General features: G+C 36.0%; 1 protein-coding gene across 4 annotated transcripts in view; it reads left to right on the top strand.

The window, feature by feature from the left end:
- Positions 1-22,413, top strand: part of ZNF638 (zinc finger protein 638) — a 147,739-nt gene that overhangs the window by 96,949 nt on the left and 28,377 nt on the right. For all 4 annotated transcript variants that reach the window (XM_059943020.1, XM_059943017.1, XM_059943016.1 and 1 more), the window contains 4 exons: positions 11,332-11,390; positions 11,619-11,671; positions 19,708-19,758; positions 21,639-21,710. In XM_059943020.1, coding sequence (XP_059799003.1) covers positions 11,332-11,390; positions 11,619-11,671; positions 19,708-19,758; positions 21,639-21,710 — 235 coding nt within the window. The remainder of the gene's footprint in view (positions 1-11,331; positions 11,391-11,618; positions 11,672-19,707; positions 19,759-21,638; positions 21,711-22,413) is intronic.

Raw genomic sequence — 22,413 nt, 5'->3', positions numbered from 1 at the left:
TTTGGGTAGTATTGCCACTTTAACAGTATTAATTCTTCCATTCCAAGAGCATGGTGTATCTTTCCATTTCTTTGAATCCTCTTTTATTTCCTTTATTAATGTTTTATGGTTCTTAGCATATGTGTTTCACCTCCTTGGTCAGGTTTATTACTAGGTATTTTATTTTTTGTGTGCGATTTTAAAAAGGTATTGTTTTTTTACATTCCTTTTCTGATATTTCATTGTTAGTGTAAAGGAATGCAACCGATTTCTGAATGTTAATCTTGTATCTTGCTACTTTGCTGAATTCACTTATTAGATCTAGTAGTTTTTGTGTAGAGTCCTTAGGGTTTTCTATATATAGTATCATGTCATCTGCATGTAGTGACAATTTTACCTCTTCCCTTCCAATTCACATACATTTTATTTCTTTTTCTAGTCCGATTGCTGTGGCTAGGACTTCCAATACAATGTTGAAGAGAGAGTGAGAGTGGGCATCCTTGTCTTGTTCCAGATTTAGCAGGAAGGCTTTCAGCTTTTCACTGCTGAGCATTATATTGGCTGTGGGTTTGTCATAAATGGCTTTTATTATGTTGAGATATGTTCCCTCTATTCCCACTTCGGTAAGAGTTTTTATCATGAATGGATGTTGAATTTTCTCAAATGCTTTTTCTGCTTCTATTGAGATGATCATGTGGTTTTTGACTTTTCTTTTGTTAATGTGGTGTACTACATTGATTGATTTGCATATGTTGAACCATCCTTGTGAACCTGGGATGAATCCCACTTGGTTGTTGTGTATGATCTTTTTTATGTGTTGTTGGATTTGGTTTCCTAATATTTTGTTGAGAATTTTTACATCTATATTCATCAAAGATATTGGCCTGTAATTTTCTTTTTTGGTGGTGTCTTTGTCTGCTTTTGGTATCAGGGTGATGGTGGCTTCTTAGAATGTCTTTGGGAGTGTTCCCTCCTCTTCAGTCTTTTGGAAGAGTTTGAGAAGAACTGGTGTAAGTTCCTTACATGTTTGGTAGAATTCACCTGTGAAGCCATCTTGTCCTGGACTTTTGTTTGTAGGCAGTTTTTTTGTTACAAATTCTATTTCAGTTTTAGTGATCTCTCTGTTCAAATTATCTGTTTCTTCTTGATTCAGTTTTGGTGGGCTGTATGTTTCTAGAAAGTTGTCCATTTCTTCTTAGGTTGTCAAATGTGTTGGCATATAATTGTTCATAGTATTCTCTTATGGTTTTTTGTATTTATGCAGTATCAGTTGAGATTTCTCCTTTTTTATTTCTTTTTTTGTTTATTTGGGTTCTCGCTCTTCTCTTTTTGGTAAGCCTGGCCAGAGGTTTGTCAATTTTGTTTACCCTTTCAGAGAACCAGCTCTTTTTTTTTTGTTGATTTTTTTTTAATCTCTATTTTATTTATTTACTCCCTGATCTTTATTATTTCCTTCCTTCTCCTGACTTTAGGTTTTGTTTCTTGTTCTTTTTCTAATGCTGTCAGGTGGTAGGTTAGGTTGTTTACTTCAGATTTTTCTTGTTTTTGATGAAGGCCTGTATTGCTATGAAGTTCCCTCTAAGAACTGCTTTTGCTGTGTCCCATAGATTTTGTATGGTTGTGTTTTCATTGTTGTTTGTCTCAAGGCATTTTTTAATTTCCATTTTGATTTCCTTGTTGACTGATTGGTTTTTTACTAGAGTGTTATTTAGTCTCCACGTAATAGTTTTTTTCTCGTTTCTTTTCCTGTGGTTGATTTCTAGTTTCATGCCATTGTGGTCAGAGAAGATGCTTGAAATACTTTCCATACTCTTAAATTCGTTGAGGTTAGTTTTGTGACCTAGGATGTGGTCAGTCCTAGAGAATGTTCCATGTGCACTTGAAAGGAATATATATTCTGGTTATTTTGGATGTAGTGTCCTGAAAATATCAATTAAGTCTAACTGTTCTATTGTATCATTTAGTGCCTTTGTTGCCTTATTGATTCTCTGTCTTGAAGATCTGTCCATTGATGCGAGTGGGTGTTAAAGTCTCCTAGTATTGTTGTATTCCCATTGATTTCTCCCTTTATGTCTGTTAGTATTTGTTTTATGTATTTGGGTGCTTCTGTATTAGGTCCATATATGTTGATAAGTGTAAAATCCTCTTCCTGTATTGATCCTTTTATCATTATATAAGTGTCCTTTATCTTTCTTTCTAGACTTTGCTTTAAAGTCTATTTTGTCTGATATGAGTATCGCAATTCCCGCTTTCTTGTCATTTCCGTTTGCATGAAATATTTTTTTTCATACCCTCACTTTCAATCTATGTGTGTCTTTTGCCCTAAGGTGGGTCTCCCAAAGGCAGCATATTGTAGGCTTTTGTTTTTTTGTCCAGTCTGCCACTCTGTGTCTTTTGATCAGAGCATTCAGTCCACTGACATTTAAGGTAATTATTGATACATATGTATTTATTGCCATTACAAACCGTGTTTTTCAGTTGATTCTTTGTTTCTACTCTGTTTCTTTCTTTTTCTTTTTGTTTTTCTTTTTGTGGTTTGATGATTTCCTTTTATTTTATGCTTGTGTTCTCTTCTTTTAGGTTTTTGTGAATCTATGTTTTTAATTTGTGGTTGCCCTGTTTTTCAAGTATGTTAACCCCCTCCTATGTCTGCTTGCTTTAGACTGATAGTCAGATAGGCTCGAACACATTGTAAAAAAAAAGAAAAGAAATCTGCATTTTCTTACTCTCCTTCCCCACATTTTATGATTTTGATGTCCCTTTTTACATCTTCATGTTTATCCTTTTGCTGTTCCTTGTGTTTATCATTGCTTTCACAAATAGGGTGTTTTTTTTGTTTTGTTTTGTTTTTTTCTTTTTGATCTGTATACTAATTTAAGTGATTTACCTTCCAATTGTGATTTCCTCCCTCCTATTTCTTCTTGCCTCTTTTCCATTTAGAGATGACCTTTCAATATTCCTTTAGGATAGGCTTAGTATTGCTGTATTCTTTTAGTTTTTGCTTGTCTGAGAAATTCTTTATTTCTCCTCCTATTCTAAATGATAGTCTTGCTGGGTAGAGTATTTTAGGTTGCAGATTTTTCTCTTTCAAGACTGCAAATATATTTTGCCACTCCTTTCTGGCCTGCAGTGTTTCTGAGAGAAATCAGCTCATAGCCTTATGGGGGTTCCCTTGTGATGAACTCTTTGTTTTTCTCTTGCTGCCTTTAGAATCCTCTCTTTAACTTTTGCCACTTTTATTACGGCTTGGAGTAGGTCTCTGTGGGTTCATATTGTTTGGGACCCTCTGTGTTTCCTGTATCTGGATGTCTGTTTCCTTCTTTAAGTTTGGGAAATTTTCCTCCATAATTTCTTCAAATACATTTGCAGTTCCCTTTCTCTTTCTTCTCCTTCTGGAATCCCTACTGTGTGTAGATTGACCCACTTTATGTTATCCCATAGGTCTCGTATATTGCTTTCATTCTTTTTCATTTGGCTTTCTGTCTGCTGTTTGGTTGTGTAATTTCTGTTAGTCTTTTTTCCAGGTCACTTATTCTTTCTTCTGCATTATTCATTCTGCTATTCATTGCCTTGAGCTCAGCTTTTGTCTTGGCAAATGAAGTTTCTAATTTTTCTTGGCTCCTCCTTATAGTTTCATTCCTTTTCACAGTAATCGGCATTTCTGTCAATAGCCTTTCTTAACTCTTTCAATATTTTCATTACCTCCTTTTTGAACTTGGTATCTATTAGACTGAAGAGGTCTGTTTCATTGTTGGTTCCTTCAGGGGAATTTTCTTGGTTTTTTAACTGAGAGTGTTTCCTCTGCTTCTTCATTTTGCTTATGTATCTCTTAGTTTGTGAGTTTAGGGGGAACAATTATCTACTGTAGTCTTGGAGAGCTATTTATAAGTGGGAGTGTCCCTGTGTAGCTGGTGTGGATTTAATGTTTTTTTGGCATGAGGGCTGTTTTTGGTTTGGATGCTTGCTGTCTCTTTCCTTAGCATGTGCTGGCTGTTATCCCCTTGATAGGGGTTGCGCAGGTGCACAGCTCCTGCAAGCTCCCAGGAAGGCAGGGACAGCAGTTTGCTCCCAGTTGTAGGTCACTCCACAGTGGCGGTGGTGGTTTGCACACCCCTGGGGAGGTGGGGGCAGTGGTTGGCACTGGGTCGTGAGACTCTCAGCAGCAACGGCGGGCCATGCACGCTCCCAGGGCAGTTGACCCCGATCGTGGGACCCTTGGCAGTGGTGGGCTGTGCAGGCTCCCGGGAAGGTGGGGGCAGTGACCTGCACCCACTCACAGGGCCCTTGGCATCAGCAGTGGCTCACACCCACCCCTGGAGCTTGTGTAGGCAGTGTCCTGCCGCCTGCGAGTGCACAGAGAAAGAAGCTCCTATGGTGGGCCAGCCTCCTCCTCATGTACCCCCCAACAGCAGTGGTGCCTTGCCTCTCTGGTGGGCCCAGGCTTCTTCCTGGACTTCCTCAGTTGTGGTGCACTACACCGTAGCCCCCTCAGGGCTGTCTTCACTCAGCCAACCCCAGTCCTCTCCCCAGAGTCTGACCTCTGAAGCCCGAGCCTCAGTACCTAGCCCCCACCCATCCCAGCAGGTGAGCAGACAAGTGTCTTGGGCTGGGGAGTGCCAGTCGGCATGAGCCTCTGTGCAGGTCTCTCCCCACTTTGCACTCCACACACCTGTTGCTGTGCTCTCCTCTGAAGCCTCCCCTCTGGCCTGGCTGATCTCCCCGCCAGCGAGGGGACTTCCCAGTGTTTGGAAACCTTTTCTCTTTCACAGCTCCCTCCCAGAGGCACAGGTCCTGTCCCGATTTCCTTTCTTTCTTTCTTTCTTAAAATTTTTATTTATTTATTTATTTATTTGTTTATTTATTTGTGGCTGCATTGGGTCTTTGTTGCTGCGTGCGGGCTTTCTCTAGTGGTGGCGAGCGGGGGCTACTCTTCATTGCAGTACACGGGCTTCTCATTGCGGTGGCTTCTCTTGTTGCAGAGCATGGGCTCTAGGCGTGCAGGCTTCAGTAGTTGTGGCACACGGGCTTAGTTGCTCCGCGGCATGTGGGATCTTCCCGGACCAGGGCTTGAACCCTTGTCTCCTGCATTGGCAGGCAGATTCTTCCTTTCTTTCTTTTCTTTTTTTCGTTTGCCCTACCCAGTTACATGGATTTTCTTGCCCTTCTGGAAGTCACTGTCAGTGTCAGTGTTCAGTAGATGTTCTGTGAGAGCTGTTCCACATGTAGATGTATTTTTGATGCACCTGTGGGAATTCCACGTCTTACTCCTCCACAATTTGATCCCATCTGGTATCTAGTTTTAAGTTGCATTTTCCTGATTATTACTGAACTTCAACATCTTTTAATATAATTACTAGCTATTTCTATTACTTGTTGTGTATATCTTCTCACATTGTTCTGTTAGGTTATTTGTCTTTTAAAAAAATTTCATCTGAAGGTGTTCATTATCCTAGACACTAGCTTTGTATTATACAGGAGAAGTATTTTCTTTTAGACTATTGCTTGTATGTATACATATATAAAGTTTTAAGTAATTTCAGTGTACTCAAGTTTATTGCTTTTTCCCTCTTAATGGCTTTTGCTTTCTTTCATCTTGTTTTAGAAGACCTTTGTACCAGTGCCAAAAAGATATGCTTTCGTTATTTTTTAAATCTGTGATTTGTGGTATAATGTGTGAATAGTATCAATATTGTTTCCAAAATGGGTAACCAATTAACCGAACACCATTTATACCTGATTTGTCTTTCCTCATTGATTTGGAAAGCTGTCTATGTGTATAAATTATCCTATACACACAGATCTGTTTCAGTCTGTTTATTTTTGTACAAATACTGTATGGTTTCAATTATTATAACAACTATAACTTTACAGTATTTGCCTAGTTTTCTAATAGAATCCTTTTTCTTTGTTCTTGATTTAAATTTATTTTGGTTAATCTTAAACATTTACTCCTCAATATTTGTTTTAGAATTAGTTTAAGTTCTCTGAACAATCTTATTGAGAGTTTAATTGATACTACATTGAATTTGTATCGATGTCTTTACAATACTAAATCTTTCTGTCAAAAACGTGGTTTATCTCTCCATTTATTTAGGTTTCATTTAGTGTCCCTCAGCAAGCTTTACATGTTTTTAAAATAAATTTATTTATTTATTTTTGGCTGCGTTGGGTCTTCATTGCTGTGCACGGGCTTTCTCTAGTTGTGGCGAGCAGTGGCTACTCTTCGTTGTGGTGCGCGGGCTTCTCCTTGCAGTGGCTTCTCTTGTTGCAGAGCATGGGCTCTATGTGCGTGGTCTTCAGTAGCTGTGGCACGAGGGCTCAGTAGTTGTGGCTCATGGGTTCTAGAGGGCAGGCTCGGTAGTTGTGGTGCACAGGCTTACTTGCTCCACGGCATGTGGGATCTTCCTGGATCAGGGCTCGAACCTGTGTCCCCTGCATTGGCAGGTGAGTTCTTAACCACTGCACCACAAGGGAAGTCCCACACTGTTTTCCATAACATTCTTTTGTAATGTTTCCATAGCGTACATTTTGGAGGAAGTGTTAAATTTAACTTTTATTTATATTTACTTGTATACATTATAAATATTATTTCAATTGCTATTAGAGAAAAGAGTTTTTATTTATTTTTTTTCTCTTATGTTTTCTGGTTAGTTACTACTAGAGTAACCCATTGTCCTAGTTTACTAACACCTGCTATATACATACCCATTCCATTGTCCCATTGTCCTGATTTGAATAATGAATTACATGGTGACCCTAGTTATTACCAACTTAGAATTTCTTTCGTTTTCAATTAACAGAAAAGTTCACCAGTGTTTTATTAAACAAATACGAGGTTTATTTATCTCATAACAGGAAATCTGCAGGCAGGCGGTCCATGGCTGGTGCAGCAGCTCCATACTGTCTTCAGGAACCCAGCCTTTTTGGTTTTCTCCTCCACTATCGTTAGCGTGTACCTTTCATTCTTGTTTGTTAGATGGTTGCTGTACCTTCTGGTATTGTTTCTGTCTTCCAAGCAGAAAGAAAGGAATAAAAATCAAGAGCAGAATGGATTTTTACCCCCCCCCAACCCCTCCAGGAAGAACGAGTTCCCCAGCAACTTTAACCTACATTTGATTTACCAGCACTGTGACACATGGCCATGTCTAGTTGCAGAGGAGAATAAGGGGAATCAAGAATTGAATGCATAATTTAAACATTTAAACTTTATCCTGTAGACAGTTAAATGTTACTCAAGGTTTTCAGCAGTGCTATGACATAATGAAATGGATGGATTAGAAAGATTCATCAGGACGTGATCTGCAGAATGAATTAGTTGGGCAAATGACTCTGAAGGCAAAGAAAGCTTAGCAAATTGATTAAAGGAAAGAAGAGAAAAGATCACTGATCCAGTTAGAGTGCTCATCTAGCCAATCAGACTATTATAATAATAGTAACCGTTTGGGGTAGATTAGTAACCTTGAGAATAGAAAGGAGAAGTAGCTTATACCAGTGACTCTCAAGCAAGACTGGCTGATCATTAAATTTGGAGAACTGAGGAGATCAGTCTTCTTTAATTCTAAAACGTTTAATCTGGGAAAATGGGTGACTAAGGATACATTTAGGGTATTAGAGTATTTCAAACAGTATTTAAAAAATTCTCTTGGATGACTTATTGATAAGTTTGGTAAGGCAGCAGTGTAAGTCAGATAGCCCAATCATATTTAGTTATTTATTTATTTTTGGCTGCTTTGGGTCTTTGTTGCTGTGCATGTGCTTTCTCTAGTTGTGGAGAGCAGGGGCTACTCTTAGTCACAGTGCGTGGATTTCTCATTGCAGTGGCTTCTCTTTGTTGCAGAATATGGGCTCTAGGCGTGCAGGCTTCAGTAGTTGTGGCTTGCGGGCTCAGTAGTTGTGGCTCGCGGGCTGTAGAGCACAGGCTCGGTAGTTGCGGTGCACAGGCTTACTTGCTCTGCAGCATGTGGGATCTTCCCCAAAGAGGGCTCAAACCGGTGTCCCCTGCATTGGCAGGCGGATTCTTAACCACTGCGCCATCAGGGAAGTCTCCATATTTTACTGTTTTGATTTTCATAATCATGAATGGGCTAAGTATCAGCACTAGAAACTAGAAAACATGCCATCTACCTGTCAAAAACATTGATGTTCTTCAATTAAATATGGTTTGGATGGTGCTGAAATGAAGCCTTAGAACGCTAACTCCTGACTTCTCAGTTGTGACTGACCAGAGGGGATCCCTAACAGAACTCTGGTTATGGCTTCTTCAGATTAGAAGTATATGGGACAGTCTTTCTGGCCTGTTATCACAGGGGAAGACATTAAGTTTTCCTAATAGAGCAAGCCCAAAATAGGCTTGAAACTCAAACTAGAAAAGAAAGGGCAGCCCTAAAGGTTTCTTGATCCACATCTTAATTTTGGCATGAATAGTCAAAACTACAACGAAACTTTTCTGCCTACGTTTGATATTTCATGTTAGGATAGCCTTGGACTCTGGCTGTGATTCATAGAACATTCTCTTCATTTTGCTACTTCTTGGAGTCAATAATGAAATGTTAGAGAAAAGGTTAAAATTTTCTACATCCCTGTATTTAAGCCTGAAAGATTAAAATATGGGTCTGCACAACTCTGCCAAACTCAGTAACCTTGTCTTTAATCATAAGCCAGCATAGACCTCAATCCTTAACAGTGATTCTTAACCAATCTCCTGAAAGCAAGCATTCTTCTTTTCCAGAGAAATGGACACATGTTGATACTCAAAATTTTCCTTAAAGGAACAGGAGCCCTTGATAAAAAAGTAGAATCAGACTTTCCAACAAACAGAACCCTTGTAATTGTAAAATAGTGCTGCAGGTCAACCCTTTGCAAACACAAGACAAACAAGACTTAAAAAATTTTAATTTACTGTTTTCAGCAAGATTCATGGGGACATTACATCTAAAACCTAGAGCAAGCAGCCAGCTTAGATTTAAGAAGACTGAATGGAAACAAAAGCAGTGCTGGGAAGCAGTGAACAGTGGTTTGAGTGTTATGGAAAATCTAATGAATAACAAAGAGATAAAACTGCAGAGATACAAGCAATTCAGAAGAGAGTTTAGTTTTATTTTATTTTTATTTATTTATTTATTTTTTTTTAAGTTTTATTTTAATTCAGAAACTATTTCTTGAACATCTGTTATGTGTCTGGCAGTATGGTACATGCAGAAGATGCAGTGATGAACGAGGCAGATGTGCTTCCATTCTTCTTAGAACTTATTGTCTATTAGGGAAGGTTAAAAAGTCTAAAATGATTAAGAGGAAAGGCATGGTGGATACATCTAGGAGACCCAATCTGCATATAACTGGAATTCCAGAAAGAGAACATCACTTAAAAACTGGTGAAGATGTTAATTTTCATAGTTATAAAGGTGCAAGCTATAGTGATCCAGGCAGAAACAGTATAAACGTAAAAAGTAGACTAGCCTTAGATAGCCAAGCAACACATTCTCAAGGTTGAGTGGAAAAAAGGATTGATTGTAATGCAGTACATGCATTTCAAGTCAAATCCCAAGTTGTATGCTAGGATGGTATTCTCAGACATGTATGGGCTCGAAGAACATTTCATCTGTCTATCTTTCTGAAAATATTACTATCAAAATGAACAACTTAAGAAATGGAGAAATTAATATAAAATGATTGGTGATGAGTAATGAAACCATTTAAGCATAGAGTAAGATCCAAATAGTCGTTTGTATCTTTATAAAATAACATAAATTGTAAAAAAAAAAAAAATTACTTAAAATTAAAAACAATAATAATTTTGGTCTAAAATATGTCATCAGAAATGGGCATGGGGACTTCCCTGATGGTGCAGTGGTTAAGAATCCGCCTGCCAATGCAGGGGACACGGGTTCAAGCCCTGGTCCAGGAAGATCCCACATGCTGTGGAGCAACTAAGCCCGTGCGCCACAACTACTGAGCCTGCGCTCTAGAGCCCGCAAGCCACAACTACTGAAGCCTGCGCACCTAGAGTCTGTGCTTCACAAGAAAAGAAGCCACTGCAATGAGAAGTCTGCACACCGCAACAAAGAGTAGCCCCTGCTCGCCACAACTAGAGAAGGCCCGCGCGGAGCAACAAAGACCCCACGCAACCTAAAATAAATAAATAAATACATAAAAAATTTTTTTAAAGTGGCATGTAAGCCAAGTTGTAAGGGCTTTTAAATTTATACAGAAGAAATCAGTGGTTTCACATTTCTTTTAAAACTAAAGATACCTATTAGTAGAATAAAAGTAGGAGGATGATTATCTTCTAAACCATTGGGGTGAGGAAGATGTTTGGGATAAAATCCCATATAGAACAAAAGGAAATGGCAAGGATGCCCCAAAAGAACAGAAACATAAAATAACATGACAACAATTATTGTTAAGTTCAGATCAGTTTAACACATTTATTGAATGTTCACTAATTGCCAAGCATGATTTTAGGCACCAGTGATAGTGAAGAGGAGAAAGACCACAAGGAAATTAAACATATATATATATACTATGTCTATTAACAATGAGCGCTGTGGAGGAAAGTAACAGAAAAGGGAAATAGAAGTGCTCTTTTTGGGGAATGAGGAGCCGTGCAACTTTCAATAAGGTAGTTATAGAAGGTCTCATTGAATAGGTGATATTTGAACAGACACCTAAAGGAGGTGAAGGAGCAAACTGTTCCTTGGATTGAGAGCATTCCAGAGAGAAGGAACAGCAACTGCGAAAGGCTTCTCAGGTCCATGCCTATGTAGTTTGTTTTGTTTGAGAAGTATAAAGGATGCTTAGGATTGGAAGTAGAGAAGGATAGGGAGAAGTATGGTAGTTTGGGGGTAGAGAGTGCATGGAATGTGTGGTGTAAACGCTTAAGTATTAGCTTTTTCTCTGAGTGTGATGAAAGGTTTTGAGTTTAGGAATGGCAAGATCAACCTGGTTCTGTGTTTAATATGGAGTGAGGGTGGGTGAAAAGGCAAAGACAGAAGCAGGGACCATTATGAGTCTATTATAGTAATTAAAGGAAAAGATGGTCGTAGATTGGACCAGAGTGATAGCAGTTAGACATCAGAAATATTATAGCACTATTTGAAATAATGTTTTTGAAAGGTAGTGATAAGAAAATGTAGATAAGTGATAAAAGGCAGGATGTAAAATTACACTGTATGATCACAAATTGAAGAATTTCTATCTATAAATAGAAAATGGTGATTAGCATTTATACTTTAGGGTAGGAATATTTTAGATTTATGTACGTGTGTGTGTGTTCTTATGCTTTTGTGTATTTTCTAAATGGTTTTTTATAATTGGGGAAGAAACTAAATTTTTCAAAATATTTTTCTTTCATAGAACAAAGAGGTGAAGAAAAAGATATCAGATTCAAAGAAAACATCTGCATCTACTTTAAAGTAAGTAATTCCATCATCTCCAATGTGAGAATGACTACGCATATGAATTAAAATTTTTTAATTTTTACAATGACATTTTTAATATATTTTATCATCCTGACTTCAGTTTAAATGGGACATCATTCAAACTGAATTATTTTAAACTTTTTTAATTTTAAGCTTTGCATCTTTAGAAGTTTTAGAAGTTAGAATTTTATTCTTTGCTAAATTTTTTTCTCCTTTTAATAGAAAAGAGACAGACGCTTCCAAGGCTGTTGAAACTGTGACTTCAGCTTCTGCTAGTAAGTTGTTACTTTCAGTACTCCTCCAAATGAGTATGTTCTGTCAGATGACTAGAAACTTCTTTTAAGATGATGCTAGGAAAACATTATTCATTGTGCTTTAGGAGAAGGGGGACCCACACTGGCCCCTGTATTAAGCTAATGGTTAATATTAAGCAGTTTAATTATGAAATCTCTTGTGGAATAAATATAAGGACTCAATGAGATAATGTATGCAAAATACCTATCGTAGTTACATAGTTAACAGCTATTTAGGTTAATTTTGCAGTATCTGTCTCCATTCCCTCCCAGTAAACTGACAAGACAAAACATAAAGGTATGTTAAGATTGCTTGTGTGGTCCTCTTTGATTTTGAAAGTCTGCTAAGGACCAAAAAGTAAACAAAAAAGACTAAACAGAAATAGGTGATATTACACTCATGTGTTAATTCTTTACACACAGGCAAATACTTCAGGTCTTTATTATGAATCTAGCTAAATGAATTTTGCATACAATTTTAAACCCAGTTTATTTATTTTTTTCTCAGTCCATTTAGGATTGGAAATGTCAAGAGAAAAAAGTTATTGCCAAAACATACACTCTTGAATCTAGTAAACAGTGTGATAGTGAAGGACAAGACAGAAAGGCTGAAATAAACAATATATTAGGAAACTTAAATTGTGTTTCGTATGTTATCTTTTCGAAAGGTAGTAGTTTATGGATTTATATTCAGAATAGATAAAGAGTTTTTGGTATTAGAGCTAATATTCAAGTGACTGGAAAATTGGATTGTGTAGCATATCTCAATTTTCCATAATGTTTAGTTGGATAGTGTCCTGAAGTTATTGGAAGTTAGTGGAGGTGACTATGAGTGGCTTCTGGAAGGCAATAAATTTTTGCTAAAGTTTTAAATGTGAACGTGTAAACGGATAATATTTAGAGGCAGAAGATTACTTCAGTTAGGGAGATAACATAAAAAAGGTAACAGAAAGGCCTTGAAGAGTAGTGCTGGGGTGTTTTTTAATTTGACCCCATTAACAGCATTTCTCAAAATGTGTTGCGTGAAAGACTTATTCATAGAACATGTTTTGGATCAGGTAAAGTTCAGGATATGTATTATACCTTTTTTTTTCCTTTAAAAAATAATCCACAAACACATTCACTTTATGAAATCCTGCAGGAAAGAAACTTATTTAACTTTGTTTAACCCACTGTTTCCAAAGCTTGGATAAGTGCACCCCATTTTTTCTGTGTAAGACCTAGTAATAATTGGTACAAACTCTGGGAAATTTCCTTAGAGAATAAAGAACCACTAGTTGTTTAGGATTCTCATGTAGATTGGATACATGGAGTGATTGAAAAAGCCTATTGAGAAAACATTTGGGATTCACTTTCAGGTAATTAGGACCTGATATTAAAAGGTTAATTTAAATGATCTGGGATGCTAAAATCTGAATTTTTATTATATAGAATTTTTTAGTGGAAAAAATATAAAAATTTAAAAAATAATTTAAAAATTTCAAGGTTTCAGGGAGGATGGAGTTTTCTAGACGAATGTGGTCATGTTGATTATAATAAAATTTAGCTGCAGTGATTTCTTTGAACTGGGGGAGAACATTGCTGAATATCAGGTATCAAGGAATATCTATTGGCGATATCATTTAGTCAATCACATGGCATTGAAAGTGGGATACTTAGGAAAATTTTTTGTTAAGTTTAAGGTCTGAAATTTGGGAATGGCCCTAACATAATAAAAGTAATGCATAGGGGGAGAAGTGCTTCAAGTTAAGTACTTCCTCCCTTCGAATATAAATGTAGAAAGAAAGAGAGGAGCCCAAGGCTGAGAAAGTGTCAGGTGAGAAAGATAAGATAGCTTTTTGAGATCAGCAATGTCAGATTGAAGAGGGATAGGAAGTCAGGGTAGTTTTAAAGAGAACTTTGGTTATAAGCACAAATCAAAAAGGATGTAGGAAAGTACAGGGAGGGAGCAAAAGCCTAATTTTATCAGAAAGGGAAACTTTAGAACTTTTACCCAGTGCTAATTACTTACTTACTGAGCACTCGGCTATATACCCATAATTAGAGGCGCTTTATAAAGTGGTTAGGAGGATACATCAGAGTTATTTCTAAGTAGCTTATAGTTTAACTTGTGCCAGAAGACAGAAAACAAGGGAAAGAAACCTGCCATGGTTACACTATTTATAGTAGGCAATTTGTTATCTCACTTAATATTTCAGACCACCCTATGAGTATAGTTCATACTGTTCTCGTTTGATAGATGAGGAAACAGATTCAGAGAGGTTAAATGACTTACTCAAGGTCACATGGAAGAGTTAGGATTCAAACCCAAAACTGTATGTTTCCCAAGCTTTTCACCTATACTAAAGTACCTCTCTGAGAATGAAAACTTGTTCTATATCTCCTTTGATTGCTCTTCTTTTATCTTCCCTTCATTGTTTCCCTAAATGTCTGTTCCTCTTCTCATGTCCTACTTTTCTTGCTGGTTGATTTCTTTCCTTTCCATATCTTTAAGGACCAATGACATCTCCCATACATACATAAACCTCTTCTGCCCCCTCAAGTTTATGCCTCATTTTCTTGTATTATCTAACAACACCACTAGTTATCCAGTGTAGGAATCTGTTAGTAATCCTTTACCCTGTCTTGTCTTCTTTTTTGTCCCACCCAGTTCAAACTTAAATAACATCGTTCCTCTTCTCCTCCAATAGGTGGCTGATTCAAATTAGTTCTCTCTTGAATATACCTCAAATTATCTCACCTTTACTCCGTCACAGCTGTAAATGTTTTAGTTTAGACTCACATTTGAATTTTTGAAGATAGCCTCCCGACTGGCGATTTTTATTCTACTCTGCTCCGGTATTAACACTCTTGCCCTGAGGTCACTTTAAAGCAGATCTGATCATTCCACTCCTAGTGACCCACAGGGGAAAGCCCAAATTCTTCATAACGACTCCTTCCCCTTTGGCCCAGGTGACTTTTTCAGTCGGTTGTCACGCAACTGTATATTATGTTTAAGCTACTCAGAACAGTTTATTTTCCAGCTGTGCTATTTCATTTCTTGTGTCTTTATGCTATCCATTTGTGTGGAATCATTGTCTAAATTCCAGTTAACTTCACTTAGTAAGCACTTATGAAGTAGCTATTTAGTAGGTGCCAGGCCTCGTGCAAGGTATTGAAAATACGAAGTCAATTAAGACTCCTTTTGGAGGGTCGAGGTGGGGCAAATTCTAATTTATCTTTTAAGGTCCATCTCAGATGAAGCTTCTTTGTGATACCTTCCCTGACTCTTAGGCAGTTGAATGCTCCCAACTCCCTCCTAGAAATACTGTATTGTGTACATTAAATCACTTGGTATTAATAGGTTGTTAATAAGTCTGTCTCTTTCACTTGGCTGGGTAAGGGAATATTTGTAGTTTTATTTTTCTGTACCTTAATATCTAATGTGGTGTAAGGGTTAATGAATAAATATTTGCTGGAGGAAGAGTATAGGGATACTCAAATCACATTTGTATTAGTGTTATAACTGAACCCATGGAAGGCAACTAGAGATTATCATACTAAGTGAAGTAAGTCAGGAAGAGAAAAATAAATACCATATGATATCACTTATGTGGAGTCAAAAATATGACACAAATGAACCTATTTATGAAAGAAACAGAATCACGGACATGGGGAATATGTGGTTGCCAAGGGGGAGGGAGTCAGGAGAGGGATGGATTGGGAGTTTGGGATTAGCAGATGCAAACTGGTATACATAGAATGGATAAACAACAAGGTCCTACTGTATGGCACAGGAAACTGTATTCAGTATCCTGTGATAAACCATAATGGAAAAGAATATGAAAAAGAATGTATATATTTGTATAACTGAGTCACTTTGCTATATAGTGGTAATTAACACAACATTGTAAATCAGCTATACTTCAATAAAAAAAATAACTGAATCCATGGAAAAACACATAGTGAACCAGAATTTTCTGATTTGTCATTCTTGATTTAATGATTTTTTTCTTCTGTAAGATTTTATTGGTTTCCGTTTTTTTTTTTTTAAGTGCATGTCTTTTTATCTTTTCAATTCCCAGATGAAAATGACTTTTTTTGTTTCAGTCAGTTATTTCCCCAATAAAAGCACTCTGCACAAATAGTTCCCACATGTGAGTTCCAGCAAACCTTAAAGGAAGTAATAACTCTAGTTCTGATTTCAACTATTCCGTAGCATGCAGAGGAAAGGAAAACATTCTTTAAAAGGGAGTATGGAGGGAGGGGAAACAGGAAGGAAAAAACAGGCTAATACCAACATCGAGTGCCGACAAAGACGCTACACACTTATCACAATGGCTAAAATAAGAAAATAGTAATACCAAATGCTATTGAAGATGTGGAGAAGCTTGTACATTGCTGGTGGGAATGTAAAATAGTATGGCCATTCTCGAAAAAAGTATTGTAGCTTTTTAACAAAACTAAACATGTGCTCACCATAGGACCCAGCAGTTACGCTCTTGGGCATTTATCTCAGGCAAGTGAATTACATTTCACAGAAAACCAGTACACAAATATTTATAGCCTCTGTATTAATAGCCAAAAGCTGGGAACAACCCTAATGTCCTTCAGTAGGTGAATGGCTAAACAAACCGTGTTATGTCTGTAGCATGGAATACCTACCACTTAGCAATAAAAAGGAATGAATTATTGATACATACAACAACTTAGATGGATTACAGAGGAATTGTGCTGATTTAAAAAACTCAATCTAAAAAAATTATGTATTGTAAGCTTCTGTTTACATAACATTCCTGAAATGATAAAATTAAAGAGATAGAGAACAGATTAGTGGTTGTCAGGGATTCTGGGGGAGGGAGGAGATGGCTCTTTCTATAATGGGTAGTAGGAAAGATCCTTGTGGTGGAACTGCTCTTTGTCTTGACTGATGGTCACAGTAATCTACACGTATGTGATAAAATTTCATAGAACTAAATATACATTACGTGCATGCAATCTGGGGAAATTGGAATGTTTGTAAATTTTATCAATGTCAGTTTCCTGTTTATGATATAGTACTTAGTTATGCAAAATATTACCGTTAGAGGAAACTCCTTGAAGGGTATATGGGATCTCTCCCTATTATTTCTTACAACTCCATGTGTATATACAGTAATCTCAAAATTAAAAGTTAGAGAAATGTTTTAAAATGTTGATAAAGCTATCATAGTAAACTAGAATTATAGAACAATTTCACTTCTGAATATTTGATGTAAAGTTTTAAAGTAAAATTTTAGTGTCTGGAAGTACCTTAAATGAATAACATAGTATGCCCAAGAGGGGGAGGGGGGTCATGTCAGAAGTATAAAGATGGTTCAAAATTAGGAAATCTGTCAATTCCATTTACTATATTAAATAGAGGGAGATAAATGCTGAGAAATTCTTAAAGTAGGTGACTACTTCCTTAATATGATAGTGTGTTTGTGTATATATACTTTATTTATTTATATACATAACAAATACACATATATCAAGTCAAAAGCCAGCATATGCTTAAGAGTTAAACAGTGGAAGCATTCCCATTAAAGTTAGGACCAAAACAAGGGATACTCATCATCACTTCTATGAGTTAAAATAAATATTGTTCTAAAACTAATAGCCATTAGCCGGTGCACTACAAGTCAAGAGGCATAAAAATTGGAAAGTATGATAAAACATTATTGTTTGCAAATATGTATGATGGAAAACCCAATAGAATCTATTGAAATGCTATTAAATAATTAGCCATCCTAATTCTCTAAATTACTATAAAGTTTTAATTGCTTTATTACATAAAAAAGAACCATTCATACTAATATACTAATAAAATATTAATATACTAATATTAATATATTAATAAAATATTCCATTTATAATAATAAAAAAGGTAGAAGCTATGAAAAGAAAACTTTTAAATACTAAGAGGCATAAAATAAGGCTTAAATGAGAAAACAGCTCATTTTTGGATAGAAAGCCTCTCACCATTATAATATGCCTTTTTTTCTTATATTAAAAGAAAAATATTAGGAACCTAATACCAGTAAAGATTTTTTGAATCTATATAAGCTGATAATAAAGTTTATACATAGAATAGACAAGAAAATTCTGCAAAGGAAGAGTAATTAGGACAGACCAGCACTAACAGATATTAAAATACATTACAAAGTTAAAAGATTTATAGTTTCATCTAGTTGCATAAATAGACAAAAGATCAGTAGGACAGAATAGATTCCACGGATACTCCCCCAAACATATGGAATATCAGTAAATCATTATGGTAATATTTCAGATTAGCAGGGAAAAGATCAATTATTCATTAAATTGACTAGCCTCTTTGTGAAGTATATAGTTTATAGTATCAAAATAAATTACAGGGACTTCCCTGGTGGCGCAGTGGTTAAGAATCCGCCTGCCAGTGCAGGGGACACGAGTTCGAGCCCTGCTCTGGGAAGATCCCACATTGCCGCGGAGCAACTAAGCCCGTGTGCCACAACTGCTGAGCCTGCGCTCTGCAGCCCGCGTGCCACAACTACTGAAGCCCGCACGCTTAGAGCCTGTGCTCCACAACAAGAGAAGCCACCGTAATGAGAAGACTGCGCACCTCAACGAAGAGTAGCCCCCGCTCGCCACAACTAGAGAAAGCCCGCGCACAGCAACGAAGTCCCAACGCAACCAAATAAATTAATTAAATAAATAAACAAATAAATTACAACTGGATCAGAGATTTAACATGATACATAGACAGCAGTTAAAAGTATTGAAAGAAAATGTGGAGGGTTTTTTGGTTTGTTTTTAATTTCAGAATGAGAAAGTCCTCCCGTATCAGGAAGACACTGATTACATGAAAATGTTTTTGTATAAGTATTTCTCATAACTTTTTAAAAAGTTGTTACCTATATGATACAGGTTAATTTTAATGTATAAAGAACTCTAATAAAATCCTCAAAACCCAAAAGATAAATTGGCAAATATTAAGAATAGACAGATCACAAAAAAAGAGATAAATTACACATATGAAAATTGACACAGCTTTACTTAAAATTTACGAAACAAAGATTAAATCATACTAGTTTCTAGCTCAGATTGGAGTGATTAATAACTTCTTTTACATACTGTGTTTGTGTGGAAATGGAAAGCCCCACTCTTGTATACTATTGATGGCAATATTAATTGGTACAACCTTTCTGGAGGACAATTTCATGTTTGTTAAAATTTAAATCTATCCCTTTGTCTCAACAAGTCCATGGCTAAGAATTTGCCTATAGTTATAGTTCCATGGGCATACAAAGATGAGTATAAGGATGTTTCTTGCAGTGTTTTTACCAAAATTATGCTAAGTTAGCTCTTTCCTAAATCTAAGTGATGTTTTTTTAATGTGTTACTGATAATATTTTTTTTTTCTTTTTTTTTTTTTTTTTCTGTGTGGCAAAAATTTTTAAATCACATATAAGTTTGAAACATAAGTGACAAACAGGAAAGTAATAAGGGTAATGCGAGGCAAAGGCTTTCTATTCATAATATTAAAAGAGCTCATACAAAGCACAAAAAATTAAAACTTCAATAGAAAAAAATGGGCAAAAGTCACAAACAGGTAATTAAAATGCAAATGGCCAATAAATATATGAAAAAATGTTCAACCTCACTAATATTCAAAAGGCAAGTTGAAACAATAACAAGAGAATTTTCACTGTCAGATTGACAAATTTTTAATTGCTGAAACTCACAAATTGATGAGGTTGGAAGAAATGTGTACTTCACGCTTTTTTTTGTGGGCATGTGAAATAGTACAACTTTCCCAGAGGGCAATCTGACAAGAAGTATCAAAGCATAAGATGTATATACTCTTTTTTTTTTTTTTTTTTAAACATCTTTATTGAAGTATAATTGCCTTACAATAGTGTGTTAGCTTCTGCTTTATAACAAAGTGAATCAGTTATACATATACAATATGTTCCCATTTCTCTTCCCTCTTGCATCTCCCTCCCTCCCACCTGATAATATTTTTCTTGTTATTTTAGCCAAACCTGGACAAACCAAGACATCTGCAGCCAAAATAAATAAATCTTCAGGTATGTTTTCTATGTTAAGATCCTAGACATGTTAACTTTAAATTATTTAAGCAGTTTTTATCAGTAGTCTTGGATCTCATGTGACACAGTGTGTGCTGAGTATATACCAATCTGTGAAATTTATAGTCATCTAGAAGTTTTGAGAAAGCAGGTTTAGTAGATAATGCTCTTTCCTTGCAGTGATTATCAAAATAAAATAATTTAACTGGCAAACTGTTTCTCATGATGAATATTGGTGATATTTCCGCCTTTCTCTTTTATTGAGGTCTTCTCTGTTTACTTTCTTTTATAAACAAACTTACAGCAAATTATGTTCTCTTTGCATTTTTTATGGGCTATAGTGGATTTTAAAGTAATTATTAATTTTTTTCTCCTTCCCCTAGCATTTTCCCCATTTCTGTTTTTCTCCCATTTCTGCTAAATGCTGGTTAATTCAGAGTCATCTTTTTAAGAGGATAGAGATCAATGTATTAATTGTCTTTATAATGGTAGGAAGGAAAGGAAGCGGTCTTGAACCACTGTTAGTGGCAGATCCATAATTGTCATATAGTAGTTTCTTAGAAGCAGTAATCTGAGGGAGTCAGGTGTGGCTAGAAAACATGTTTTGAAGATGCACTTATTTAGCAAACAGTTTGATACTACTTTAATAGTAAGTTTATAGGAGTCATTGGAAATCTGGGGGAGTGGGTGCTAAAACCAGTAGCTTCCCCCTTGAGTGTTGGAAATTAATTCTAGATAGTTTTTCCTTAAGTTCTGGTACCCAACTAGAAGTAGTAAAGTGAATCAACTTGTGGTAGTAACATAGGATAGTGAAAGAAACACCTTAAGAGCTCACTGGGGCTAAGGTTACTGTAGTGTGACAAAACGGGAATGACTAAGAAATGACTGGTTGAGTGACAATCTATAAAGATTGGTATTTCTCTTTTTGAGCAAAAATTACGGTCTGTCTTTGGATATAAAGGGTGGATTTGTAAACTATTCTGATTAAATTTTGCAGATGTCAGTAATTCTTTTTGTTTGTTTAATAACTTCAAAAGCATGATCATATTCTCACAAAAGGTCCTGTTAGGTAGTTAAGGCAGTTACCACCCTGGTTTATAAATGGGGAAACATGCACAGAAATCAGTAAATTCCCCCAGACTTCACACCTTGACTTGGAATTCAACTTGAATTCACTGACTTGTAATCCTGGGCTTTTTCCTTATACTACCTTGCTCGTTGGGCATCCTGATTTTCAGAGCTAAACCTCCTGTTGCTCTCTGAATGAAAAAGTTTTTGACTCTGGTAATCTTTTTAGTGACACTTAGATGATCACAGTCTTTATAAACAACATCATTTTGGAATATAAGCAACAGTAATATACATATGTACAAAGAAGGGTCAGAACAGTTTAAATAATCCTGCTCAGATAGGGCCCATTAGGAATGAGTCAAAATAGTCTTTATGTGGCCTGACCATGATGTAGGTATTCTTAAGTGCTTTTTAATCAACTGGGAGCCAAGGAAGCATGAGCTGGGAGGTCCTCAATGTAACTGCTTTTGGAGCCATTAAAGTCATCGTGGGATTGTGTTTATATCCTTGAAGTTAGTAATTTTGCTTCTAATTACTAAGTTGATTCACACATTTAGAGATCTGTGTAACTTGCCTGAACGCTGTTTTTAAGTACCCCAAAGGGGAGGTGAATTCTTATTTCAGTGATATTTTTCTTCCTAAAGAAATTATCATTTCTAATTTAGCAAATGACCTGTGTCCCTAAAGATGATAGCATTTTATGTTTTGAATAAAACATAGTTTGTTGCTCTTATATTCTTTGTGAGGTTCTTTGGGAATTGTTGATACTGGTTAAATAAATCAGTTTTGACTAAGCTTTTGTGATTTAGGGAAATCAGCGGGTTCTGTAAAATCTGTGGTAACAGTAGCTGCTAAAGGTAATAAAGCTTCAATCAAAACAGGTAAGACTGTTGGAAAAGAGAGGTTATATTAAGTTTATTCTTAATTCTGCGTTAAAGAATGTAATAAATATGATATCAAAAGCAAGTTTTAATTTGTAGTATGTAATAACATCTTGAAAAGTTTAGTAAATAATTCTTTGATATTTAGAACCTGACACACATAGGACTTTCGTTTTTTGATGCTTTGGTCTTTGACAGTATCTGCCATTGCAGATACATTTTTGTTTAGGAAACATTTCTGACAGCCGTATAATCATAGGTTGCTCTGCCACTTCCCCCCTGTTTAATCTTTTTTTTACTCATTTTTTTAGAGCTGTCACTTCATAATACCTTCCCCAGCTTGTAAAATTCCTCTGATATTTGTTACTTTAAAGATTTTCTTTCCATGTTACAAGGATGTATCCTCCATAAAGAAATGGAACACTAAATTGTAACGTGTTGAAAATAACACGATCCATTTATTAATATATTTTTCCAATTGACTAATGTAATTTTAAAGAATCTTTGTGGAAGTTATAAAATAATGATTTTTGTGTGTGTGATTATGGTGTGCTTTTGCCACATGAGGATTTAATAATTTGTGAATCATTAATAGCCCTCAACAAAAGTTGTATCTCAGTTTAAATTTGCTTTTAATCTTATTGGTAAACAGATACTGAAAATAAATGGAAATAAGTATGTGGAAAAGAGCTGCTTTTATAAT

Source organism: Balaenoptera ricei, chromosome 13, assembly GCF_028023285.1.
Source record: "Balaenoptera ricei isolate mBalRic1 chromosome 13, mBalRic1.hap2, whole genome shotgun sequence".
NCBI classification, from domain to species: domain Eukaryota; kingdom Metazoa; phylum Chordata; class Mammalia; order Artiodactyla; family Balaenopteridae; genus Balaenoptera; species Balaenoptera ricei.
The sequence above is the reverse complement of the archived record's forward strand: the minus strand, read 5'-3'. Positions and strand labels throughout refer to the sequence as shown.